The following is a 22059-nucleotide window of genomic DNA, read 5'->3' on the forward strand; positions in this document are numbered from 1 at the left end:
TGGGGAACAGTGGTGTCATACTATCATTTTCATTTGAGTTTTCTGCTGTTATGAGTAGATTGAGCTTTCCTATTTGTATGTTTGAAAGCCATATTTTATGTTTATGTAGTCAGTTGTATTAGTCTTAAGACGTGAAATTTTGTGCTATTCTTAGAAAGGCCTTTTTTATTTTGAAATTATTAAAGGAATCTTCCATAGTTGAAATAGGCTCACTTTTAATATACTAACTTATATAGAAACAACAGCCCTAGCCGGTTTGGCTCAGTGGATAGAGCGTCGGCCTTCGGACTGAAGGGTCCCAGGTTCGATTCCGGCCAAGGGCACATGCCTGAGTTGTGGGCTCGATCCCCAGTGGGGGGCGTGCAGGAGGCAGCCAATCAATGATTCTCTCTTGTCATTGATGTTTCTATCTCTCTCTCCCTCTTCCTTCCTCTCTAAAATCAATAAAGAAATATATTTTTTAAAAAAAGAAACAACAAACTACTCTAGGTTTGAAATCCAATTTCTAATGCTAAATTTTTATTGCATATTGTGCAGACTGGGGTGACCCTACCTCACCTATTCTCCTTTTAGAGTATGGGAAAAGTATAGGGTAACAAGAATCAAGGGAAGCATTCCTGTTAAGGAATTTCTTGGTTGTTAAAACATCTAGAGCTATGATTCTTTCTTTCTAATGCCTCTACTTTTTCAGTCATCTTTCTGGGATCACTCACTTAATTTAGGTTCTTTTGTCTTAGATCTAAAAGTTAGAATCCATGAATTGAATTACTTGGGTATATTTTATATACTCCTCTAAGCGTTCCACTTTTTAGTAGATAAAGAAGTAGAAAATAACAAGTTTTTTCTTTAAAGAGATGATAGTAAGATAAGTTTTACCTGATTTTTCTCTCATTTTATTGTTCCTATTTTGTTTAAAAAGCCTGGGGGTTTTTTTTCTCTGAAAAAAAAAATGTTTACTGTGCTAGCTGGTTTGGGTCAGTGGATAAAGCATCAGCTTGCGGACTTGAAGGATCCTGGATTTGATTCCATTCAAGGGCAAATGCCCAGGTTGTGAGCTCGATCCCTAGCAGGAAGGAGCCAATCAGTGATTCTCACTCATCACTGATGTTTCTATCTCTCTCTCCTTCTTGCTTCCTCTGAAATCAATAAAAATAAATATTTTTTAAAAAGTTTACCTTCTTGACTGAATTTACGATAGTAGATATACAAGGATAGTTTTTGGTTAACTGTCAACTTAAAAAAGAATGATGTTTTCATCTAGATCCCAAGGAAGAGAAAAAGGAAGAAGACGATTCTACCCTCCCTCAGGAAGTTTGCATTGCTACAACTAGGCCTAGCCGGGGCTGGCGCAGTAGCAGCAGGACATCTATCTCTCGGCATCGTGACACAGAGAACACCCGAAGCTCTAGGTCCAAGACTGGTTCATTGCAGCTCATCTGCAAGTCAGAACCAAATACAGATCAGCTTGATTATGGTATGGAGCAAGCAGATAATGGTTATGTAAGAACCAGTTGTCTGTTGGTTTTAAATGTAATGCTAAACATTTACAAAAACAGCTTAACTTTCAGGGGTAGGTGTGGTGATATAGGAAGGGTTCTTCTTTTGACAATGTGGGCGAAAGGGGCCACATGCTTACCTGACCAGCTCAGGGGAGGTCTGCATGACAGTCTTGCAAACTTAGAGACCTAAAGTTACCACAAAGGATGGTCTGAAATAAAACTTGAACTAAAAGCAGTTATGGTGGGCAGTTAGGTCCTAGGCCAGTATCTTCACTGACAAGGTCAACCTTTACCTTAACTGAGCCTATCTGTCTTTTTGCATCTAGGATAACATACCCTTGAAGTGTCTGGGTAACTTGTAACTTTCCCTTTTTCTGGACCCCGCTGGGGCACAACCAAATGTGCTGGGCGGGCACCAGGACAGATACCACAAATTCCTTCATTATCATGGTAATTGTTCCTGCAACCACCTAAGTATGTGTCCATCATTTTACCCAATCCCAGGGGTTTCCCCCCTTTGCTTTCTTCCACCTCTTTAATCTATCACCAATGAATTTCATGTAACTCACCTACAGCCCTCCTTTGACTGCAATGTATAATACAGATGTAACCCGCCATTCTCTGGAGCATTATCTCAATTCCTTGAGGTTCTGCTTCTGGCATATGTCGACAGTTTGGCTCAAATAAACTCACAAAAATTCTTTACAGGTTTCAATGTTTTTTTTATGTTAACAACAATTTGCAGATACTCTCCTTTTGCATGATTACCTTAGGCAGCAATTTGGTCTCTTAGCTGCAGGGAGAAAACGACATAGGTAATGTTTTGTTTTGGCTTTATTTTTCCAGAAGTTGCAGAAGAGCATCAATCTCCAGGTGGCATCAGGTAAGAAACATTTCCTATTTCATCCCTTGGGAACATGGAACAAAGCCACATTAAATTCTTAAAGTTGTTTTCTATTTGAATTTTGAGCTATAACAGAGAAAGTAACTTCAGTTTTGGTATTTAGTTTAAATCCCACTTTGTTGTTTTTAATCCTCATCAGAGGATATTTTTTCCATTTATTTTAAGAGAGAGTGGAGGGGAGTGGGAGACAGAGAGGAGAGAGAGTGACGAAAGAGAGACACATCTATTGTTTGCCTCCTGCACGTACCCCAACCAGGGCCGGAATTGAACCTGCAACCCTTGACTGGAAATTGAACCCAAGATCCTCAGGCCAGGGCTCTAACCAATGAGCAACACCTGCCAGGGCCCACTTTGTTCTTGATTAGAGCCATGACCAGGTAATCCGTAGAGTTATAGAGTTCAGAAATCATTATCTCAAGCATCTTCTATGTTCTGGTTTATTCCATGCTTGGCACCAATACAAAATGAGGTTGTTTAGACCAGGGTTTTGAAATGTTATCAGTATCTTTGGTGGTGAGTCACGTGATTTTTATTTATTCTTTTGTGTGTTGATAGGTGTTTTTTGATACAACAGATTACTAAACATAGTATTATGAAGTCAATTGGATTTTAGCCCATCATGCCATTGAACAGTCATCACCTTGCATTTGTTTAATAAAGTGATAACATATCTAGGATTTTTAGTTACATTTTTTTCTTCAGGATAGAGCAGCTAGATGCATTTCAACTAGATCATAAGGATAAAAACTTACTGTAAATCTTTGGCTACCTCCAAAAATATTTACTTAATAACATATACTAAATTAGAAAATCTCCTCAGATTCAATCTTTACAGCCAGAATTTCTAATCATCTTTGCTTCTTTTTAGTAGTGAGGAGGAAGAAGAAGAAGAAGAGATGTTAATCAGTGAAGAGGAAATACCATTCAAGGATGACCCAAGAGATGAGACCTATAAGCCCCACTTAGAAAGGTAGGTCTCATTTTACTCTAGGCATGTCAATGAAAAATAAGTTTGGAAAGCACTGTTGCATGTTTTTATTTTGGCTTGTTGCCAAACTAATGGGTATAGACTTAATTTTATTTAATTAATTAATTAATTTGTTTATTTATAAAATACTAGAGGCCCAGTGCACAAGAATTTGTGCACTGGTGGGGAGGGGGAGGTCCCTCAGCCCGGCCTGTGCCCTCTCGCAGTCTGGGACTGCTCGGGAGATAATGACCTGGCTTAGGCCTGCTCCCGGGTGGCAGAGGGCAGGCCCAATCCCTAGGTGCAGCCTCTGGTCGGGCTCAGAGCAGGGCCGATTGGGGAGTTGGGGCACCACCCCCTGTCACACACAGAGCCGCAGGGCGATCAGGGGGTTGGGGAGCTCCCCCCTGTCACGCACAGAACAGGGCGGATAGGGAGGTTGTGGCCCCGCCCCCTGTCACACACAGAGCCGCAGGGCTATCAGGGGGTTTGGTCGCTGCCCCCTGTCACGCTGATCCCGGTGCTGGGAGGCATATTACCCTTTTTTACTATATAGGATAGAAGCCTGGTGCACAGGTGGGGCCGGCTGATTTGCCCTGATGGGTGTCCTGGATCAGGGTGGGGGTCCCCACTGGGGTGCCTGGCCAGCCTGGGTGAGGGGCTGAGGGCTGTTTTCAGGCTGGCGGGTGACCGAAGCTCCCAACCTGTCCTTTTTTCCTTTTTTTTTTTATTCTGGGTCAGCTTTAGCTCTGAGGCTCAGCTCCAGCTATGAGACCTCCATTGCTGAAAGCAGGTTTCTGGCCTTTGTTTACCTTCTGTATTTGAAACAATGTTGCGGTCTTGCTGGCTGAAGCCCGGCTGACTGAAAGGAGGTTTCTGGGGTTTTGTTTAGCTTCTATATATGTTACAATGTTTCTTAGAGAGCAGCTGAGAGGCCGGCAAGGCAGGCAGGGAACCTGGCTTCCTCTGTCACTGAAGCAAGCAAGCCTCCCTGTTCACATCAGCTGCCTGGCTGCCGGCCGCCATCTTGGTTGGCAGTTAATTTGCATATCTCATTGATTAGCCAATGGGAAGGGTAGCGGCTGTACGGCTAATTACCATGTTTCTCTTTTATTAGATAGGATTTTTATTGATTTCAGAGAGGAAGGGAGATGGAGAGAGAAATAGAAACATCAAAGATGAGAGATAATCATTGATTGGCTGCCTCCTGCATGCCCCCTACTGGGGATTGAGCCCACAACCTGAACATGTGCCCTTGACTGGAATCAAATCCAGGACCTTTCAGTCCACAGGCCGATACTCTATCCACTGAGCCAAACCAGCTAGGGCTAGACTTAATTTTAAATGGGTAATTAATTATGCACTTATTTTGCAAATTTAACATTCTTAATTACCCCTCATAAAACCCTTTCTTCCATTATAGAACTTTACTTTGATCATATCCATATTACTATGATGTTTGCATGTTTTATCATAAGATATCATGAATTGCCTGAATACTTGGAATTTTCTGCTTTTGTTTATCTTTGTAACTATAGTGAGATTTCATTTTAGGGCATCATTAGCCTTGGGTGGAGGTCATCCCATAGACTTGAAATATTTGTCATTACTGTGCATATGAGGAATGGTTAGCTGGAAATCACATTTTATGAGCCAAGGATCATCATTTTATAATAAATCCATAATAACCTCAGGCTTTACCTTGTTATCAAGTTTTCCTTGAAAGGATACTTTGCTAGATGCCAATGTTGAAATGTATTTGTGCTTTCAGGGAAACCCCAAAGCCACGGAGAAAATCAGGAAAAGTGAAAGAGGAGAAAGAGAAGAAAGAAATTAAAGTGGAAGTAGAGGTAGAGGTGAAAGAAGAAGAGAATGAAATTAGGGAAGACGAGGAACCTCCTAGAAAGTGAGTGAGCAATTACTACTAAAAATGGAAACTTAACATTTTGAAAGCACAGTGGAAAAAAGGTGGGAGTGTGAGGGGAGATGTTGACATATACATATAGGGTGGGGCAAAAGTAGGTTTGCAGTTCTTATGGAAAATAATAAAATAAATAATCTATATATATAAAAGCCAAACAACCGTCCAACTGTTCGTCCGGTAGCTATGACGCACACTGACCACCAGGGGAAAGACAACGCAGGAGCAGAAACCATAGGTTTGGAAACATGGAACAGGCTGATGGATCTCAGAGGGGAGGGTGGGAAGAGATTAACAAAAGATCTTATATGCATATAGAGGCCCAGTGCACGGATTCGTGCACCGGTGGGGTTCCTCAGCTTGGCCTGCAGGGATTGGGCTGAAACCGGCTCTGCGACATCCCCCGAGGGGTCACAGATTGAGAGAGGCTCAGGCCAGGCCGAGGGACCCCACCAGTGCACGAATCCATGCACCGGGCCTCTAATACAGTAATAAACTGTTTCCTGTACTCACAACTGTAAATCTACTTTTGCCCCATCCTGTATTCCTGCCTTGAGCAGCTAACAATTGTATTGCAGAGACTCTTCTCAAAAAAGCTTGAAAAGTGTAATTCAGAGGCAGTACTTAAAGACATACAAATGAATAGGCAAGTCAGTAAATTACAGGGATGCAGAAGGAGTAGAACAGCAAGAAAAAGTATGGCAAATGTGGATCTTCAAAAGAAGGGCAAATGCTGTAATAACCTTGATCGGGTAAAACCTTTCTTGTCTAGTAACCATTTCTTGTTGCAGTAGTAAGACTTTTGTGTGTTTAGGCTTTCTGGTTCTAGTGCAAGGAGACTATAGTTTATATATTTAGGGTTTTTTTAGATAATAGATTTTTTTATTCTACTTTTTAAATTAATATTTAAGTGGTATACTTTTCACTGAAACAACTCTTTAAGTAGTAACCTTGAGGTTTATCCAAATCTTCTGTAGTATTGTATAGTTTATGAACAGTATATTTTTAACTTGTGATGCAGACTTTTTGGAAAGTAAAATTACTTGGGAGTGAAATCTTGGTTTGGTTTGCCAGATATGTATTTGTGACTTTATGTATTCTGCTACCTGCTCTTTGGTCTTGAGTATAGATGTCTTCAGCCATCCTTCACTCAATAAACTTCAATCCAGAATATGTGTACAGTTTACTCTTTTTTTTTTGTTATAGGAGAGGAAGAAGACGAAAAGATGACAAAAGTCCACGATTACCCAAAAGGAGGTGAGGATTTGTATTCCTGTGTTTTACCTTGTTTCTGGTGGTAGGTATTTTACTCACATATGCCCTTAAAATAATCCTGCAGGAATGGACAAAAGCAACTTTATTAATGTCCGTCATGCAAAGTTACTGTGTTTTTATTTCCACTGTAGGATCTGAGTGTTTCTAAAAATCTTAATACTTTTTTACCCATTGAGGGTATGGGATTACTAATTTATTTTGTATTATTTTTTGTATAAACATTATTTTAAACATTTTGCAATTGCTGTTTACTTCTAACAAATTATATGGAAACTATAATGATAGTATAAAGTTGCTATTTCCTAATAGTGCAGTTTGAGTTGAAGGTCACTGGGCAGACTGTGTCTTCTCTGTTGCTAACTTTTCTCCTACATGCTGATTTAGGAAAAAACCTCCAATCCAGTATGTGCGTTGTGAGATGGAAGGATGTGGAACTGTTCTTGCTCACCCTCGCTATTTACAGGTCAGTGAAGCTGTTGTGTAAGAAAGCTTTCCAGGTTATGTCCCATTACTAATTTAGTTCTCAAGCTTCATGGGACTTTAGAATGTGTGATTTTGTGTAAGCTTTATCATTAACATGCAATGTCAAGAAAAGTCTTTATTTAAACATAAAATTAGTTTACTCATTGGTTAAAAAAAACGAAGAAGAAAAATGTCTAAGAACCTGAGCCCAAATGGAGGATTTTCCTTGGAATCTTAGAAAATTCCAGTGTTTCCCATTATAGTGCAGATATTTTTTATATGAGATTATTATAATGACACACCAAGACAAAGGAGAACAGATTTTATTTTAATGTGTAGTTTTAAAAAATAAATTTAGTAACTCAAACCAGTGATTTTTTGAATACTGTTTAAAATAAATTTAAAATTTTTAGTTTGCAGAGTTTTTTAGAAGTGAATAGGTTTTTTAAAATATGAATAAAGATAACAGCTTATGTTTAGGTGTCACCGAAAATCTGTAAATGAATACAAGTCACTAAAGCCTAGGAAATGCCTGTTTGATATTTAGTTTAGCAGCAAATATAACATGAGATTTAGGCCTTACTTTCTGTTTCTGGTTCTGTTACAATAATGATAGCTAGTGTTCTTATGCTATGTGTCATTTGCTGCACTAAGCACCATGCACCATGCAGTATATGATCTCTAGATCCTTACAACACTACAAGACGGCTGATCTCCATTTTACAAATGAGAACTGGAGCTTACAGTATTAAGTGCACATCTCCTGAGATCATGCTGTTAGTAAATGACAGGCCCTGATTGGAATTCAAGTTTATTTCTGTAGCCTATCTATGTTCTTAACTATCTATATCAGGGGTCCTCAAACTTTTTAAATAGGGGGCCAGTTCACTGTCCCTCAGACTGTTGGAGGGCCAGACTATAGTTTAAAAAAAAACTATAAACAAATTCCTATGCACACTGCACATATCTTATTTTGAAGTAAAAAAAACAAAACGGGAACAAATACAATATTTGTATTTGCATGTGGCCTGCGGGCCATAGTTTGAGGACCCCTGATCTATATATAGAGAGAGAGAAGCCTGAGCGACCTGAATGACCGAACGACCAATTGACCGGTTGCTATGACGTCCACTGAACATTAGGGGGCAGGTGCTCAACTCATGAGCTGCCCCCTGGTGGTCAGTGTGCTCACACGGCCGGCCATCCTCCCACGGTTCCTCCCACCAGCCAGCTGGCTGAGGGACCCCATCCATGCACAAATTCGTGCACCGGGCCTCTAGTTTGATTATATAGCCTCTCTATCCATATACAAAGTATTTGATTTTTCTTCAGCACTTTGACTTAGCAAAGGATCAGATATCTGAGAAGTTTTCATTTTTATCCCTCTACACTTTTACTGTTTTAGCACCACATTAAATATCAGCATTTGCTGAAGAAGAAATACGTATGCCCTCATCCCTCCTGCGGGCGACTCTTCAGGCTCCAGAAGCAACTTCTGCGACATGCCAAACATCATACAGGTACTTTCAAAATAAAATTTTTCAGCAAGTATATAAATGCACTGTACTTTTAAGTGCAGGTGGTAATTATATTCTTTTTCTAACATAAATCTTAGAAGAATCTATAGTCAAATATGAGAGAAAGGTGGGAAAGTAAAATGTAATGACATAAATTTTACAAGGGATGGCCTGCCGAATCAGCATCTGCATTTAATAAGGTCGCTTGGTAGTTTCTAAGTACATTCAAGCTTGAGAAAAACTTGGCTCTTCTCCCTACTTAATTTTAAAACTGCTTGGGATGGAATATAGGATTAATTTTGTTATTCTTTGCCTTTTAATTTATCCTTGTGTTTTCACTCTATTTGTAGTAATTTTAAGTGAAAGACATAGGAAATGTACTGGTCATTCAACAAATGGTATTAAGCATCTGTTTGTGTGCACTCTTGTGAACCAAGTGATGAAGAAATAATTAAGTATGATGCTCCTTTGCCACATAGATTCCACACAATGTTATCAAATTCATCAAAAATCCTGTGAAATTTGAAGGGCTTGTGAAATGACAGAAGGTGGTAGTTGAATGGTGCAGATGATGTGGGGTAGGAGAAGAAGGTAAATACAGGTACTGTGCTGTATATTTGATAGCAGCAATTCGAGAGAAGTATAAAATCCATGAAAAATGTAGTTGTTTACTTACCACGCAATTTATCCAAGATCTAGATTGCTGGTAAAATTAAGATTAGGATTTTAGTTCTCATATATTTCTATTGGTTTTTTGTTTTGTTTTTGTTTTTAAGTAGGTGCTTACACTATTGAATGCATGGAGTTAAAAAAGAAACAAAACTGTGTATTTTATTCTAAATTCTTGTTGATCCAATTTTTATACATTGAAGACAGTGTTGCTCTTACTCTGAATTGACCTGCCCAATCATCTGCTTACTTACTGTAAACTAGGAAAAAAATACTTAGAGGGTTTCTGAATGGAACACTAACCACAATTTTTTCTTTCTAGATCAAAGGGATTATATCTGTGAATACTGTGCTCGGGCCTTCAAGAGTTCCCACAATCTGGCAGTGCACCGGATGATCCATACGGGCGAGAAGCCATTACAGTGAGTATTTATTTATTGGTAAACATCTGGGTGAGAAATACATTTATTTATCCCACTTGAGGGTTAGCCCCTTTATAAACACTTTAGCTTCTGCTATTCTTTACTTTTACCAAATCAGAGTGGGTATGGTTTGGGTGAGCCTACTTAGTGAACTTTTTCTTTTGTTGTTTAAAGAAACAGAAGAAAAGTCAGGTTAGCTTTCCATCTGGTAACTTTTTCTAGTCTCTCACAAGAAGTATATGTTACTCTATTGCTTATGTATGTGATCTCTAAATCACACCTGACTTTGAATAAGAACTCTTTATTTTTCTATCTGATCAATCATTTTCTTTTCCTCTCCTTAGATGTGAGATCTGTGGATTCACTTGTCGGCAAAAGGCATCTCTTAATTGGCACATGAAGAAACATGATGCAGACTCCTTCTACCAGTTCTCTTGCAATATCTGTGGCAAAAAATTTGAGAAGAAGGACAGCGTAGTGGCACACAAAGCAAAAAGCCACCCTGAGGTGCTGATTGCGGAAGCTCTGGCTGCCAATGCAGGCGCCCTCATCACCAGCACGGATATCTTGGGCACTAACCCAGAGTCTCTGACACAACCTGCAGATGGTCAGGGTCTTCCTCTTCTTCCTGAGCCCTTGGGAAACTCCACCTCTGGAGAGTGCCTCCTGCTAGAGGCCGAAGGGATGTCAAAATCATACTGTAGTGGGACGGAACGGGTGAGCCTGATGGCTGATGGGAAGATCTTTGTGGGAAGCGGCAGCAGTGGGGGCACTGAAGGGCTGGTCATGAACTCGGATATACTCGGTGCTACCACAGAGGTTCTGATTGAAGATTCAGACTCTACTGGACCTTAGAAGGGAAGACTTTAGGCACTGGGACAGCTCAGACTTTGTATTTAAAAGATAAAAAGGACAAAAAAAAATTTAAAGCATTTAAGATCTAGTAAAATAACTGAAGGGCCTGCTCTTTCCAATGTGGATCACAGCACACACACATATATCTACTCTCTCTCCTCCTCCTGTCTCCTTTATAAAATTGATGTTGCCTTTACCAGAAAGGTAGACAAAAAATACAAAGCTCTTAAAGCGAGGGTTATCCTTATGCTCGGTTCCAGCCAGGCAAACTTTCTGCTGATAAGCAGATTCCCTTTCCCAACCTGTAAATCTTACACGTTCTGGATCAGCTTTTAACTCTTAGTAATATATACTGTCCTATAATTCCCTTCTCCTCCTTTACTGCTGCCCTATGGTCTGGCTTCTACCCACTGCAGCACACTTACTCTCAAAGTATCATATAATTCTAATCTCTGGAGGCTAGCAGCTTGACTTGGCACTTTAGGGCCCCTTAGCAGGGTGAGCTGTTAAAACAGCACACATCTCTCACCCCCTTTTCCTCCGTTCCTCACCTGGTTTCAGAAAGGAAGGATACATACATGGGGACCACTTTGACCCCACCACCTCAATCCTCCTCCCAACACCTTTATATGGCTCTCAGTGGTGCTCACTTGCTTGGAAGCAGGCTCCCAACAGGGAGGGGACTGCCCTTTACATGGTCCCTTTGACCATAGGACAGGGCTGCATATCAGTGAGACAGAAAAGTCCCAGTTTAATGGCAGAAATTTGCACTTTGAACATGTGTGTTTTTGTGTTGTGGAACCTGAGATTTTTTTATTTATTAACGGAAAGTCTGATTTTTCTTTTTTTTTTTTGTCTTTGTTGCTATATTTTGTGGGGCTGGGAGAGATTACATTATTCTGACATGGGGTCCTTTCCATAAGAGGTACTTTTGAAGGCAAGATAAAAGGTTGAAGAAGCACAGCCAGCCTCTAAAATCATAGCTCTCCAGTGGCCTTGAAGCTGGTCCTCAGCACTAAAAAAAATCACTACAGTAGCTTAGTGCTTTTTCAGAAGCCTTTTTAGGGGAGAATGTTATATTTGTGGTCATTAGTGCTCTGTGAGTTTTTAGAACATTGAGATTTAGGAATTTTGAGGGGATGAGGAAGGTTGTTCAGGGTCTGAATTACAGATACGAGATTTTCTCTTGTGAATTTGTTTTTGTTTTTATTTTGTCCCCATCATTTCTTTACACATACCTCCCTATTGGCCCAACTCTGGCCCCTTGCTTTGTTTTTGTTTTTGCTTTGCTTTATCATTGGTTCATTCCAGCTCCCGATTACTGAAGGACACTGCCATTATTGAAGGAATAGTCTAGGAGCTGTACAATTTTAAGTCAAAGAAAATGCTCTTGTTTTGTTTCCTAAATTTAGTAACACTTCAGAAGAAAAAAGGCTTCAATAGACAAAATTAATGTAATAATAGCTTTGGCTTCCACCTGAAATCCTGGGAATTACCACTTCCCTTGAAATAGGGATTTTCATGGGATGGATTGCTTATTACTGTGTATACGTTCGTAACTCCCAGAAGACAAAAACCTATTTGGGCTCATTTTTAGGGAATTAAAAGGGCAATTTCTGTCCTGTGTACCTCAGAAGTTGGAATTCAAGGCTTGCCGTATGCCTTGTTTGTCAGAAATGTGTGATGGCTGTTGGAAAGAATGAAGTTTTGCTGAGAACAAAAGGAACAGCTTGTTTTTCACAAACACTAAAACTACAAAGTTTATCAATTTTCTCTCTTGATTTTTTTTCCCCAAGAAGAGGGTAACAAAATGTCATCTCTGAAAGAGGCTTACTTGACACCCACTAGTGTCCATGGCTGGGATACCAGGGAGTGGGGAGTGAGACACCTACAGTGCACAGTCTTAAATGCACTATTGTTTCTCTTCAGCATGTGGCAGCATTGCCATCCCTCCAGTGTGGGGGTAGAAAGTGGAATAAGGATAGAAGGGATGTAGAATGTGCTTTCCTGCCCACAGTAAGGATTTGGAGTTGACTTTGGTATGTTGATTAGATATGAAAATACATATGACTGACTGGGAGGGTCTACAACAAAGTTGTTCTCCCCTTACCACCCTCCCCCATAGAAGTCTATTTTGTACTGTTTCACTAGCTAACATCCATTCCCCATATTTACCTTTATCTTTGTTACATTTATTTTACCCTTTGTGTCCATAAATTACATCTTTGGTAGTTAGTAATGAGATATTTTAGCCATGTATATGAAAGCAAACTGCATTTAAAAAAAATCTTTATGAGATAGAGGTAAATATGTTCTCACACTCCTCTCCCTGTCAGAGTTCTAATAATTGAAACTATCTGTTCTTTCTCCTTTTGTTGTCCTTTTCATAGCTACCATTTGCCTATAATATGCTTCAATAAATTATTATAGCAGTTTGCAATAAACTTAAGTATTTTTCATGGACTTTATCTTTTTCCTTTTGAGATGAGGATGCTAGCATAGGAAAGAATTGGTGTATGTACTGGGCCCTCTTCCCTTTTTCTTTTCTGCTCCTCATGCTGTTTACTTTGTTGTCCTTCCAAGGAGCTCTTTGAATCTTAAAATTCTGCATTTCCTACTTCTAGTCAATTCTGTTATCTTTTCCCCCCACTGCATATTCTCCATCTTGAATTGGCAATTCTAGATTCTGAAAATGTAGTTGAGATACAAGCATTATTTCTGTGCTTCCCCCTTGTTTGATTGCCCAGGATTATTTTCCATAATTGAGACCTAATATGCTTCAGAAAGTTTAGATAAACACTGGCCAGGATTACTGGGAGTAAAAAATATATATATTAAGGTATGGAAAGGCATCCACATAGAGCACTTGAACCTCCTTTGTACTTGTTTGGAGAAAAAAATATAAAAGAGTGTATTAAATCTGAGGTTATTACAGTCTGGTTGTTTGAAATTCCATTTTTCTCTCCTGTCTTTTTCCCACTTTCCAATGTACTCAAGAAGATTAAAAAATTGTAATGGATCAATTTAAAATATTTTTATTTCCTTAAAGCCTTTTTGCCTATTGTAATGTGCAGGACCCTTCTCCTTTTATGGGAGAGACAGGTAGTTACCTGAATCTAGGTTGAAAAAGTTATGTAAAAAGAAATTATAATAAAAGGGATAATCTGCTTTTCAAATTCTTGTTTTCTCTTAATCTAGGTAAGACATATCCAAAATAAATATGTAAAGAAGAAAATAAAATTGTCTTCATGGAAGCAACTGGTCTTCCTTGGTTGTACTGAGTTACAGTTGTCCCAGGGTGAAACAATTGATGCTGCTAAATAAGAAAACCAGGTGCCCTCGGAGCAGGCTTTCTGTGGCAGATCCTGTTTGCTCTGTGGAAAATCGGGGGGTTAACTTTTGACTGTGTTTAGTTCTTGATTTCTAATGCTGATATGCCATGTGATCAGTTGGCAAAGTACTAACTTTAAAAAAAAATAGTATCCTTTTACCTACGTGAAAGACTACTGTGACAGCCACCCATGCTTCATTTCTTTCTCTCTTGTTTTCCTCTTTTGTTTACATATGGACATTTGCCCTTGAGAAGGCATGTTTTAATTTAGAGGCAATGTCTATGATAGGAAATAGTGAAAGCTAATTGATTCATTTGAAGTTGAGACTTACAACTTCTACCAATTAGCACCATCCTCTAACCTACTGAGTTAAATGCAATAGAATAGCAACTCTACAGCTGCTTTGAAACTCTTTTGCCCTCATTTCAAAGCCCAACTCATTATCTTATTTAGTTAAGAAGCATGTGGTATAACTGCGATAAGGAAGAAAAAGAAAAACGTGTTGTCACTTGAGTGAGACTGCCTTAGTAATGTTACCATGTCAGGGTTGGGTGTTTACTGTCCTTTGGAAAAGAACAGGCCTAAACAGTATCTTCCTCATCCTGTAGCTATGAGGAAGGCACTGTGATTGAGATCAGAGATGCCTTCTTAGCTAATTTTTAATCAAATGTAAATTAACTTTAAATACACAGCGAAAGGATGGGAGTAAAAAGCTGTATTTATTTTAAAGGACCTTTTTCACATAAACTTACTTTCTTGAACAAAATGTGAGCTACCTAGACAATGAAATTGAAAAGTCAGTTGGAGAAACAGATACAGAATCAAAGACCTACATTTAAATTTTGAGCCTAAGTTATTGTATTTTGTGTTCATAAGTTTTTTTTTAATGTAAGATGAGGTAAATAATACTTATTTCAGAATCATTCTGAAGATCAAAGGCTTTACAATCTTGAGCAGTGTCTGGTCCAGGATAGGTTCTTACTAAATGGCAGCCATATCAATAATAATGATGAATATTATTGAAGACTTTACCAAGCCAAAAAGAAAAAGAAAAGGACATGGGGAGCACAAGGGAGAGTGGTAATAAAATGAACTGATTATATGTGTATATAAAATAGATTGCATTAGGTATCATGAGGATTAGTGTGAGAGTGACCTTGTTGCTAAGTGCAAAAGCAAAAACAATGACATAAAAACAAGTAGGCTAGGCACTCAGTGGAGGAGAGAGATGGAGGCAGACGTTGCAGGAAAAAAAAGCTGAGTAAAAGGGGCCTTTGATTCCACAGGCACAAAAATCCACAGCCAGGAATTTGCTGCCACCTCTGAGTCAGGCAGGGGGTGGGGGTGGGGAACACCATTCCTTTAGAGAATGCCCAGTGGATTTAGTCTGAGTGTCACATTTCTTATTTGGAACAGTGTAGATAGAAACAAACTCAGCTCACTTGTTTCCTGGGACAGTTGAGTTAGGGGATGGCTTTCGCGGAGCACTCACCGCTGACCCCTCACCGTCGGGATCTCTGTAGCCGCTCCATCTGGCTAGCAAGAAAGATTCGTTCAGACCTGACAGCTCTTATGGAATCTTATGTAAGTTGCCTATTTTGCTGTAGTCTATTTTGACTTCATCTATTCTGATCCAACCCTTTACCATCATGCTTCAGCCCCATTACCAATTGTGAAAGCCCTAATACAGTCAGTTGTATAGTGGGCACATATCATTTGATATGGCCCCTTCCCTTAAGGAAACTTACATGAGTTTATTTCCTTCCTCTAGGTTTTTTAGGAGATATGTTCCTGAGTAAGAAAATATCCATGGGTGCTAGGTAGGGTTGGCTATATGTCTTGGAAGCTGTTTCTAATTTGATTGCCTACAATCTGAATTCTATCAGAATAGATAAACTATGAGCCCTTTAAATTTGGGTTCTTCATATTGGTTGTTCTGAATTTTTGAACTATGTAAATGAAAGGCAGAGTAAGGTTTATAGGATTGGGAGAAAAGCAGTGTAAACCCAACCAATTTCTCCTATATAGTATTAGCCACCCACTTTTAAATTGCACACATCAAAAGTGTTTCTGGAGTGCCCTGGCTTGGTTGGTTGGCACATTGTCCCATGCACCAGGAGGTTGAGGGTTCCATTCCCGATCAGGATATACCTAGGTTTCGGGGTCGATCCCTAGTCGGGGCATGTACAGGAGGCAACCAATCGATGTGTCTCACATTGATATGTCTCTTCCATTCCTCCCTCTCTAAAATCAATATATAAGGAAGAAATTGTTTCTGGATCTAAACAGAAAGGTCACCTACACTATCAAGAAGATTTCCTTTAAGATTCTCTGGGAAGTGTTATATTCTTAAAACATTAACCATGGGTTCCAGATTGGTTTTCTGGTAGTAGGAGATTCTCTACCTAAGAGCTGCTGTGAAAACACTGCAGACCCTGTGGAGAATATCTGCACAGCCCCACCAGTTTTTCCAACTGATTTCCACTGAATCCTCTAAAGCAGCGGTTGACAACCTTTCGGATCTCACGGAACACCAGTGGTCTGCGAACCACCGGTTGGTGACCACTGCTCTAAAGGATTGTCCTCACTATGGAGAGTAGGTAATGGAGAAGAGATAATTAGAAAAAATCCTATGGCTACATTCTAGGGCTTCCTCACTGTGGCCAGTGTCTTCAAGTATGTTTAAAATACTTAAAAACTTCAGTATGATTAAAATGGCCGGGAGGAAGTTTGAAGTGGGAAGGACAAGTTACTCCAGACCAGTGGTTTTCAACCTTGAGAACCTAAGGAAAATGGCACATTCTCCCAAGAAAAATAAACAGGTAGTCAAAGCAATTTGTATACTTTCAGGGACAAAAGTATCTCCCGAAAGTCCAATCGTGGACCCTGAATCAAGAGTTTCTGTTCTACATTTTATTTTCTTTATCATTTGGATCCATGACCAGGGAGATGAATAAGATTTTATATGAGATTTAGGGATTTTTTAAGTGAGAATGTGATGTTTTTCTGTATCCTTGGCCAGGTGAAGCATCAGGGCCTGAACGAGGACATGGACCTGGATTCCGTGGATGGTGTGCCAATGGCAAGCACTGATCGGTGGAGTGAGCTGCCTGAGGCAGAGCGACTCCTAGAGAACCTCCAAGCTTATCGTACCTTCCATGGTATGTTGATCAGGCTTTTAGATGACCAACGGGTGCATTTTACTCCAGCTAACAGTGACTTCCATCAGGCAATACATACCCTTCTGCTCCAAGTTGCTGCCTTTGCTTACCAGCTGGAAGAATTAATGGCACTCCTGGAACTCAAGATCCCCCCCAGTGAGGCTGATGAGATGCCTGAAATTGTTGGAGACGGTGGTCTCTTTGAGAAGAAGCTGTGGGGCCTAAAGGTGCTGCAAGAGCTTTCCCAGTGGACAGTGAGGTCCATCCATGACCTTCGTGTCATTTCTTCTCATCAGACTGGGATCTCAGCACATGGAAGCCGGTATATTGCTAATGACAAGAAAACATAGCAGTTAGTCCGGCTGGAGTGGCTCGGTTGAGTGTCATCCTGTGCACTAAAAGGTTGCTGGTTTCATTTCCTGGTCAGGGCACATACCTGGGTTGCTGGTTCAATCCCTGGTTGGGGCACATATAGAAAGAAGGCAACTGATTGATGTTTCTTCTCTCTCTCTCTCTCTTTCCTTCCCTTTGTCTCTGCCTCCCTTCCTCTCTCTAAGCATGTCCTTGGGTGAAGATCAACAACAAAAGTAGCAGTTACCCATCTCTCCCTTTCTTTCCTAACGGAATATTTATAGTTTTCTGAGGCCTCACTTTCCCATTTTAAATTTTTTAAAACCTTTGAGACCACAGGCATTTTCATCGAGTAAGGTTGGAGACCTAGACAAATGGGAATACAGGTTTAGTTGGTGGGAGTATGGGGGTGATGCTGGGACGGTATGGGAATGGGGCAGGGGCACCATTGTTCCAACGCAATGCTCCAACCTTTCCTACCCACTAAGTAACCTCTACAGACATTTGACATTTAACAGCCTCACAGGGCACATATATATATTTTTAACTCTAGTTCTGGAAGACTCTACTAAGAGGACTATAACAGGAAATTAAGAATCATGGACTCTATTCAATTCAAACTCTTGGAAAATAAAGATAGTACCTAACATTTATTGAGTATCTACTATATTGAAGCAATATGCCAGGGGCTTTATGTATATTACCATTTTTACAACCATGATGAGGGACGTGGTGTTATTCCCATTTGGCAGATGAGGTAACAGGTTCACAGAAACATATAATTTGTTTGAGATGACCCACCTAGCAAATGGTGCACTAAGTTTGAACTCAGATCTTTCTGATTTCAGAGCCTATATGCCCTTCACTTAGAGGCCTGATATGAACCTCTATCACTGCACCTTTGCCACAGAGGGTTGGAAAATGGATCCATGGAGTCTATCCCTAGCACTAAAAAAAACAACCCCCTTACGGTAGTCCCACTATCTGCGGTTTCACTTTCCATGGTTTCAGTTATCCATGGTCAACTGCAGTACAAAAATATTAAATGGAAAATTCCAGAAATAAGCAATTTATAAGTTTTAAGCTGTGTGCTGTCCTGAGTACTGTGATGAAATCTCATGCAGTCAGCTCCATCCCACCCTGGACATGAATCATTCCTTTGTCCAGGGTAGCCACGCTGTATACACTGACCCACCCATTAGTCACTTAGCCATCTCAGTTATTAGAGATCACATTCACTTAACGTTTATTACAGGATATTGTTATAATTGTTTTATTCTTCGTTATTGTTCATCTTTTATTAAGAAAAAACAGGGTTCTCTACTATCTGCATTTCAGGCATCTTCTGGAGGTCTTGGATGTCTCCCCATGAATGAGGGGGGGACTACTGTACATGTCCTGAAGGGCACAATGTTAGTGTCAATGTTGTCCATTCTCGTCAAAGAAGAGAGCAGTAGAGATGTGAAGATTGTGCTTGGGGAAAAGATTAGGCCCACCTAACTTCTAAACTTGGGAAGCTGGGGGTGTGCGGTAATGCTTCGTGCTTCAAAATGTCCACCAATGTTGGTGAGTTCGGGGTTGGGCACATATTTATTGTAATCAGCAATGCTGCAATACAGTTACTAACCCAAGCATTCATGGACGATGCGGGGAATACTGCTCAGGTTAAAAAGTCACAGAACTACTTCACCACACATTCTCTGGACTTAGTCATGAGGAGAGGGTGAGGCCCACTCTTCCCAGTGGGAAAGCCAGTGATACTAAAACAATACACAGCAAAGCCTCCACGCTTCACAACAAAGCGGCAGCACTCTGTGTTTAATGTCTTTGAGAGAAAGAGTAGGACAAGCGCCAACCAGTAAAGGAGGGCATTAATGGAAAAGTTCACTGGCAGTTGGGCCTATGAACTAGTACAAATGGGAATCCAAAAGTTCTCAGGTAGGTGTATCATTTCATAACACCAATCAATTAAGATGCAAGACCTTGGATTGGGGGGTCCAAATAAATTTCATATACCTATTTGAAATTTTTGGATTCTTAAATGAGCCATGTGTCAGAGAGAGCTAGCTCACATAGATTGCATGAGATGGAATGGGTGACTTACCTTGTGTCCTTTCCCACATGGGTGCATGAAGTCAATATGTGAAAACTCTGTGGTTGGAATTAAGGCAATACAAGGGAAGTAAGGCCCCGTTGTTTAGTATGAAAACAAAGTTGTATGCATATAAGAGATCAATAGTAGGTTGGAGTTGGGCATGGGTTTAAATGTTATGGAGTTAAAGGAAGGAGCTCACCCTTACCAGCTTGGCTTAGTGGATAGACTGAAGGGTCCTGGGTTCGATTCCAGTCAAAGGCATGTACCTTAATTGTGGGCTTGATCCCCAATGTGGGGTGTGCAGGAGGCAGCTGATGTTTTTCTCTCGTCAATGTTTCTAACTCTCTATCCCTCTCGCTACCTCTCTGTAAAAATAAATAAAATATGTTTAAAAACAAGAAGGAGCTCAATGAGGACCAGAAAACACTTATTCCCGGAGGAGGGAGGAGTTAGTTGTGCCTCAGTGGTTGGATGAGTATCAAATCAATAGAAATCATGAGAGAAACAGGAAAAAGAAGAATGTGAGGCAATAATATCCCTAGAGGACCAGCTACCCCCTTGAGGTTTATTGTTTGGTTTTATTTCATTTGTGATTTTGGTGTAGGTCGATAGTCCCCAGTGAGTGCATAGAGGTTTATTTAATTCAAGCTTTTCCTATTTAAATTGTTTCTTCTGCTTACAAGCAGTATTTCTGATCGATAAAGTCCTGCTTATTGGTGTGGAGTTCTTAAGTTTATATAGTATTTTGGGCTCTTTGTTTAATGGGGAAAGATGACCATAAAATTTCTTAATGGGAAATAAAAAACATTACAAACTTGCTAAATTTAAAAAGCATGACCCCTCTTCAAGGGTTTTGCTTCTATATTTGGATGTTGCAGTGCAGAAGTTTCAGGGATCCTTGGAGCATGGCATAAGCTCTGCCGAGTTGCACGTGAAGGAATGTTTATGCATAAGAGGCACATTTGAAGTGGCAGAGAGTCCAGAAAAGGTACAAGTACTAACCACTGACTGGGAGGAAATAGGAAGATGTGTAAGTAGCAGGTCTGTTGAGTGCACCTCCAGCACTGTGCTGTGTATCCATTTCTTCAAGAAACTCACAGGATCCTCCAAAGACATGTGGGGAGACTCCTCAGAAAAAAAAGATGAAGGAAGGGGAAAATGAGCACTTAGCTGTAACAATAAAGACATGAGCATGCATGGATCTGCACGTTACACATCGCATCAGGCCTACCTGAAGTGGATGAAACAGACTGAATGAGGGTTTGACATTAGGCCAGGGCTGTAGGTGCCTGTCCTATAACACAGTGAAAATGGTGACCCTGGGAGTCTATATATTTTTAACCATCCACAATCCAAAAGAGATATTTGATCTTTAGATATCAGTTCTTTTCTTCAGATCTGTATATGGATAGGATCTCTGGGGAAGTAATATTTTTATATACATATAAACTATATATATATAAATATGTACATATAGCCATATCCTATATGTGTGTATATGATTAAAATGCACCAATTTAGTTCTTTGCCCCTAACTTTTTTAAAAAATATATTTTATTGATTTTTTTACAGAGAGGAAGGGAGAGAGATAGAGAGTTAGAAACATCGATCAGCTGCCTCCTGCACACCCTCCACTGGGGATGTGCCTGCAACCAAGGTACATGCCCCTGACCAGAATCGAACCCGGGACCCTCAGTCCGCAGGCCGACGCTCCATCCACTGAGCCAAACCGGCCACGGCTCCCCTAACTCTTATTTTGTAAAGAGGATTCCTTCCATCCCACTGTCTCCAGAAACGCTCCTTTCATGGGGAAAGAGACTATTTTCCTGACTGTCAAAGAATCACATGTGTGAGAGTTGATAACTTCCTCCTGCATTAATTCAAGAGAGCCATTTGGAAAAGATTTGCAAATTAGCACGAACTTGAAGGCCAAGCATAGAATAAAATTAGCTTTAAGATAATCAAGTTTGAGGGAAGTGAGAGTTTTAATAAAAATGGAAAGTGTAAAGTCATAGCCCTGGTATGGCTGTTATTTCAGGACGCTATGGATTAAAGCCCAGTAGATGACTCATCATGGTGACTGCTGGTCAAACCATGAGAGGACAAGTAAATATTCAGGGAGACATATCTGAAATGTTTAGAATGATTTTTGTAAATCCTCACCTTATGAAGTAGCTGAGAATAGGGTGGTGGTGGGGGAAGGAGCTTTCATCAGGATAAGAAAGGGGTTGGGGAAGAGGAAAAGGAGAAAGAAAATAGAATTTGGATATAACTTTAATTGATTTATTGTGTGCATGGGTGCATATGTACGTACATGTGTGTCACCAGCATTGTTTAGCTCAGGACATTTAAAAGAATGGTTTGGCCTTTTGTCTCATTCCACCTAGGCTTAAAGCCTCAGATCCAAAAATGGACCTTCTGAATGATGATGGTACATTCAAAAAAATGAATGTGACAAAAATTTCCTCTATCTGCTTAAAGCTTCTGTAGAGCTCAAAGGTTTACAGATAAATACAGACAAAAAAAATATAATTTGTTCTTTTGATGTAATGTGTGTGGGGCATGACATAAGAAAATCCACGTGCATGTGATTCTTATAGTAATGGGTGGATCAATTTTGGGCAAATAG

The 22059-nt window shown here is 40.0% G+C and overlaps 2 protein-coding genes across 4 annotated transcripts in view; both read left to right on the forward strand.

Moving 5' to 3' along the window:
- The window catches only part of ZFP91 (ZFP91 zinc finger protein, atypical E3 ubiquitin ligase), a 29466-nt gene extending 15799 nt beyond the window's left edge, over window positions 1–13667 (forward strand). For 2 of the 3 annotated variants that reach the window (XM_070428060.1, XM_070428062.1), the window contains 9 exons: window positions 1262–1474; window positions 2346–2382; window positions 3272–3373; window positions 5142–5276; window positions 6498–6548; window positions 6951–7029; window positions 8434–8548; window positions 9537–9636; window positions 9981–13667. In XM_070428060.1, the coding sequence (XP_070284161.1) occupies window positions 1262–1474; window positions 2346–2382; window positions 3272–3373; window positions 5142–5276; window positions 6498–6548; window positions 6951–7029; window positions 8434–8548; window positions 9537–9636; window positions 9981–10491 (1343 nt within the window). In that variant the 3' untranslated portion in view covers window positions 10492–13667. The remainder of the gene's footprint in view (window positions 1–1261; window positions 1475–2345; window positions 2383–3271; window positions 3374–5141; window positions 5277–6497; window positions 6549–6950; window positions 7030–8433; window positions 8549–9536; window positions 9637–9980) is intronic. The other variant, XM_070428061.1, reaches the window with a different exon arrangement.
- Window positions 13668–14443: 776 nt separating this feature from the next.
- CNTF (ciliary neurotrophic factor) lies at window positions 14444–17984 on the forward strand. The gene is made up of 2 exons (XM_070428063.1): window positions 14444–15407; window positions 16846–17984. The coding sequence occupies exons 1-2, from the start codon at window positions 15294–15296 to the stop codon at window positions 17332–17334; spliced, it is 603 nt and encodes a 200-aa protein (XP_070284164.1). The 5' UTR covers window positions 14444–15293; the 3' UTR covers window positions 17335–17984.
- Window positions 17985–22059: the final 4075 nt, after the last annotated feature.

This window comes from Myotis yumanensis, unplaced genomic scaffold (assembly GCF_028538775.1).
Source record: "Myotis yumanensis isolate MYYU_CA2020_CCGP unplaced genomic scaffold, mMyoYum1.0.hap1 SCAF_10, whole genome shotgun sequence".
Classification (NCBI taxonomy): Eukaryota; Metazoa; Chordata; class Mammalia; order Chiroptera; family Vespertilionidae; genus Myotis; species Myotis yumanensis.

Excerpts from the sequence above, each read along its gene's own strand:
- CNTF (XM_070428063.1), top strand. The coding sequence starts at position 15,294 with ATGGCTTTCGCGGAGCACTCACCGCTGACCCCTCACCGTCGGGATCTC. Across the intron at positions 15,408-16,845 it reads CAGCTCTTATGGAATCTTAT|GTGAAGCATCAGGGCCTGAA; the intron begins GTAAGTTGCCTA and ends ATCCTTGGCCAG.